At 31.7% G+C, this 5471-nt stretch overlaps 1 protein-coding gene across 1 annotated transcript in view; it reads left to right on the top strand.

Annotated features, from left to right (window-relative positions):
• Positions 1-4720, top strand: part of LOC116077523 (vomeronasal type-2 receptor 116-like) — a 29909-nt gene extending 25189 nt beyond the window's left edge. Inside the window, exon 6 of the mRNA XM_031352112.1 lies at positions 3792-4720. Within this exon, the coding sequence (XP_031207972.1) occupies positions 3792-4720 (929 nt within the window). The remainder of the gene's footprint in view (positions 1-3791) is intronic.
• The last annotated feature ends 751 nt before the right edge of the window (positions 4721-5471 follow it).

Here is a 5471-nt window from a genome sequence, read left to right as displayed (position 1 = left end):
CTCTGGCTTAATGTGCTCTCTGGAGTTAGGCGATCCACTTGCAGGGAAGGGGCAGAGGAGGACGCTTATGCACTATTTTGAATAAATTTAATTGTATTGTCCTGAAATCATAAAATTTACAGTGAATTTTATTATTTTATGTTGAAAGTACATTATAAAATTTAGTAGAAATATGTTTAATGCACATATAAAATGAATTAAATGAGAGTTTATCAAGTTTTACTGTCAATTTTAATTTGGTAAAGAATAGTGTATAATGAAATACACAGAATCTGAACAGATTAACAGTATAACATTATTTGGGTGATTAGGGTGGCAGCTGTCAGCCATACTCTTCTCTAATTCTCCTTGGTAGAAGTTTCTGATTTCACCATTCACAGTCCTTTAATAGATTGCAAATCAACTAAATAAAAGTTGATGCCCTCAAGGAGATAAATTTTGAAATAACTACTGCCACTTTCCTAAATGTTGTGATTTTGGCTGCATTCAAGTGAGTAACATGTATAGTAAATGAAATTTGCTGTTTAATTTCAAGTCAGTGATAGAATAGGTGAGAAACTATTAATAGTGCTTCCATGCAAGTCACAAAAATAAGCCTTTGAAATATATTCACAATTTTCATATGCACTAATACTTAGATTTTGTGGTATTTATCATTCTTTTTTATAATAGTGACATGAGGGTATGCTATACATAAGATGGCAGAGTACATAAATAGATAAATATACAAGAGAGGGACTGAGGAGAGCATTATGTCCATGAATGCATTTCAAGAATATTGATTAGGTTTCTTCTTGGTTTAAAGTAATGACTATCAGATTTTATGATATGCTTTATTTATAGCCTAAAATCATACAATTTTAAAACATTTTTAAAATTACTTGGAGCTGAAAAAGTATACTTTTGTATGTAATGTAATTTATTGCTTTAAAGAGATTTTGTTTTGTTTTGTTTTTGTTGTTTCTGAAATCTCTGTAGAAAACTACAGAGGTAGTTAGTGTATGTGGTCTCATAATCACCTTCAATGTCATAGCTTCTGTCTTCCAATCCCCAAAACCTCCTACTGAGCCATAGATTTGTAAACTTCAGTGCTTTTTAATATTGCTTGGCTGACAACAAAGATTTATACCCAAAATAAAAACAAGAAAAACTTGTGTCAAAAATAGTCAAAGACATGAAAGATGTATCACATGTACATATTCAATCTCTATATAATCTGTGAAGATTGATATGGTGAAAATGTTAGGATACTAAAATTAAAGAATGTTATTTAACTTGTCTAAAGTTGGATATCACTAACTATTTTCCTATCCCATCTTGATAATATAAAACAATTTGCATGAATAATTAGTACGTTCAAGTCCTAGCACTTGTAACTTATATCAAATTCTATCTAACTTTTATACAAAGCTGGAGATTGGAAATTTGTATTTGATTTGCCCAGCACATTTCCTGTCTACTATAATTAAATATTTAAAATTTCTAAATATGTAGGATTATATTACTATTGTTTATCTCCATATAGTAGAAAGAACATATGCAATTATAAACTCAGATTACAGTGTATATACAACTTACAGTGTTTATGATCTGTAATGTAGAGACAAAACAAATCTAAGAGGTTTTTGGAATAGTCCTTCTCCACTTTGAAGAATAAGTGATATGCACAATTATCCTATCTTCAACAAAGAAAATATAATTCTCAGTATTTCTGTATCTATTAAAATTGCATCGTGTTAGATTAATTCAGAAATTTTTAAAATGGCATTTATTTACTTCTTGTATTTGATATTTCTGCCTTCAAAACATACCAGGACCACCTATACATGTCTACTTACCTAACATTTTGTTTTTTACTCAAAAACAAAACAAAACAAAACAAAACAAAAAAAAAACAAAGCAAAAAAAAATAAAAATAAAAACCTCTCTAGTACAATTTATGCTAGCTAAATATGCCTGAATGTGAGACAGGCACTGTAGAAAGTTCTACTTTATAGTGTTTTCAATTTTACACGAGGTTGATCTTTCCTTAAAAAACCTCCTCAAATAAGGGTGTTATTCATGGCAATCTTCATTTTATGATGATCATCCATCAGCCCTGTGCTTGTAGTGATCATGTACATGATGTAACAACCATGAATTTATATATATCACTATATCTTTACAGTCTTCTGAGTTTTCTGATTTTTATGAAGTTTCCATTGTCTCTTCTACAAATGCCAAATTTTGATAATAGTACATTTTACCCTCAAATTTTTAGCTCACCCAAATCCTTACATATACATATGTGTGTTGTATATTTATAAGTATATGCATATTTATAGTATATGTGTGTATATGTGTGTATGCATGTATGTAGGTATTTATGCATTCATTCGTATCTTATGCATGAGACAAACTGAGTTTATAAATGTATCCTGTGTAGGCATAATCACAACCTGTCTGTCATCAATACCAAATCTGCCATGGATTCAGTTTATTAACTCTGCTGTAGAAGTAAATGCTAAACACTGAAAATTTGATTGAAATTAGTACAATGATACAATACTATTTTAAGTTGAAATAATAATTTATTATTATTAATGAAGTAAAATTCAAGGTCTGGTGGTCAATTCACATTTTAAGCAATATAGAAATATTAGATATATTGATAATGTAAAATATAATCAGGGTACATATATTTTAGGTTAATCATAAAACAAAAATTCTCAAAAGCATAATAATGTAAAAGTGTTCTCTATAGTCTGTCAGCTCTTGCAGTAATTTTCTATCTGAAAATTGATGCTTGGTCAAAATGATATGAAAACAGTTGTAGGGTGCTTTTTGATCATCTACTAATATAATGACCTCTATTCAATAAACTCCAGCAGAGAATAAAGAGAATTTAAAAACACAGAGAATACTGAAGATAAAAGTAAATTTAGGACTGACATGTGAAAAGGCATTATCTGAAAATCATTGCAAAAATGTTCTCTCTTTTGCATGTGTAATTCATAAAGCATATATAATTTGTGAGGTGATATCAGGCCCATTGTCACCTTTTGCAGGTTACCTCCATATATTAGTTATTTCCAAAAGAGATACACCAGTGTCATAAAAGGCAGAAAAATAATTGTAAGTCAAAACCAGAAAACTATTAGGCAAGGTCAAGTCACTATAAAGAAGATGGATTTTAAGAGAAGCCACTGGAATTTGATGTCTACCTTAAGATAAACATCATTTCCTATACAAGTGTAAATAACTTATTTTTTGTATTTTATTTTAATTTTTCTTTATTTATTTTGCAAGTTTTATCTTCTCCGAAAACCTTGCAATCTCATTCCCACTCTCCCTGCTCACTAACCCACCCACTCCTGCTTCCCTGTCCTGGCATTCCCTTATGCTGGGGCATTAAACCTTCACAAGACCAAGGGCATGTCCTCTCCCTGATGTCCCCACAAGGCCATCCTCTCCTACATATGTGACTGGAGCCATGGATCCATCCATGTATACTCTTTGGTTGGTGGATTAGACCCTAGGAGCTCTGAGAGTACTGGTAAGGGATAGTGTGAATGGTAGGAAAGAAAGAATGATTGGATGGAAACCATTTATACTTAGAAATATATTAGAGACAAGGTGTGCTTTATAACTTTATAAGTATTCACAACAGTGCACTTATTAATTTTTCACTGAGAAAACAAGGAAGGTGAAATTTATGATGGTTCTTCTACATAGAAATAACTCAGAACAAATCAGGGAATCAATTCAGCCTGGGCACATGATTTCATGATAATCTATACCTTTCTGACCAGATGTGGATCAGTGTATGAAGTGTCCAGAGAGTCAATATGCAAATACAGAGAAGAACCACTGTTTCCAGAAAACTGTGAGCTTTCTGGCCTATGAAGACCCCTTAGGGATGACACTGGCCAGCATGGCTTTGTGTTTATCTGCACTCACAGTCTTTGTAATTGGGGTCTTTGTGAAACACAGAGACACTCCCATTGTGAAAGCCAATAATCGAAGTCTCAGTTACACCTTGCTCATCACAATCACCTTCTGTTTACTCTGTTCTTTGAACTTTATTGGTCAACCAAATGCAGTCTCCTGCATCCTTCAGCAGACCATATTTGGAGTTGCATTTACTGTGGCTCTAGCTACTGTGTTGGCCAAAGCTATTACTGTGGTCATTGCCTTCAAGGCCACCTTTCCAGGGAGAATGGTAAGGTGGTTAATGACATCAAGGGCTCCAAACTATATAATTCCTCTCTGTACCCTGATCCAACTTCTTCTTTGTGGAATATGGATGGCAACATCTCCTCCATTCATTGACCAAGACTTTCATGCTGAACATGGACACATCTTACTTTTTTGCAACAAGGGATCATCTGTTGCCTTCCACTGTGTTCTGGGATACCTCTGCTTTTTGGCACTTGGGAGTTACACCATGGCTTTCTTATCTAGAAATCTGCCTGATACATTCAATGAATCCAAATTTCTGTCATTCAGCATGCTGGTGTTCTTCTGTGTCTGGATCACCTTTCTTCCTGTCTATCACAGCACTAAGGGGAAGGTCATGGTGGCTATGGAAGTATTCTCTATCTTAGCTTCCAGTGCAGCCCTCCTTGGCTTCATATTTGCTCCTAAGTGTTACATTATCTTGTTGAGACCAGACAAGAATTCATTTCATCATATCAGGGACAAAACACATTCTAGAAGGAATAAATCTCTTAAAATATAGTGGAAAAAATAATTTTAGCTTCTATGTTAGCAATTTTTAAGAGATTTATGTTCATTCTCTATTCCATTTTCAACATATATCATAATATTATAGTATAGATTCAATTCCATCAACTTTTATATCTTTAACCAGTTATTTTATAGTTTTATAATATGACAAATATCTTTTGTCATTTATGAAAACCACCTATGCTCTCTTGATCATCAACTTCTCTGAGTCTATAAATTGGTGGAATGATACCTGGACAATGTTGGAATTTTAATCTTTCATTGGCACAAAAAATTACATATCTTGCTTTTTTAAATGTGTTTATTAGATGTACCTTGCATATTATTTTCTCTGCCTGAAATAGTAACATATTAAATATGAAATGTCCATCCAAAGAAAATTTCTTAATGCCTAATAATAAATTATACAGAAATTTCATTGTTACATAGGTAATTTATAATTTTATTATATATTCAATTTTCAATACACCTGATTTCAAAGTGAATAAAATTGTATTTCTAATGATATCAAGACATTTAGTTAATTTTTGAAAATTTGTTTGGCTTTATGTGGTTGTATTAACAAAATGGGTATCATTATTTAAATGTAATCCCATTTTGAAATAATATTCTAGTTCATTGCATAATATATTACATAATAACTTTATAGGTAGAACTATATAGAAATGTATTTTATTTTTTTATTTTTTATTTTATTAGATATTTTCTTTATTTACATGTAAATTTCTCCTTTCCCAGTTTCC

The sequence above is a fragment of the Mastomys coucha genome, unplaced genomic scaffold (assembly GCF_008632895.1).
Source record: "Mastomys coucha isolate ucsf_1 unplaced genomic scaffold, UCSF_Mcou_1 pScaffold5, whole genome shotgun sequence".
Taxonomy (NCBI): Eukaryota; Metazoa; Chordata; class Mammalia; order Rodentia; family Muridae; genus Mastomys; species Mastomys coucha.
This window is presented reverse-complemented; position numbering and strand designations above follow the sequence as displayed.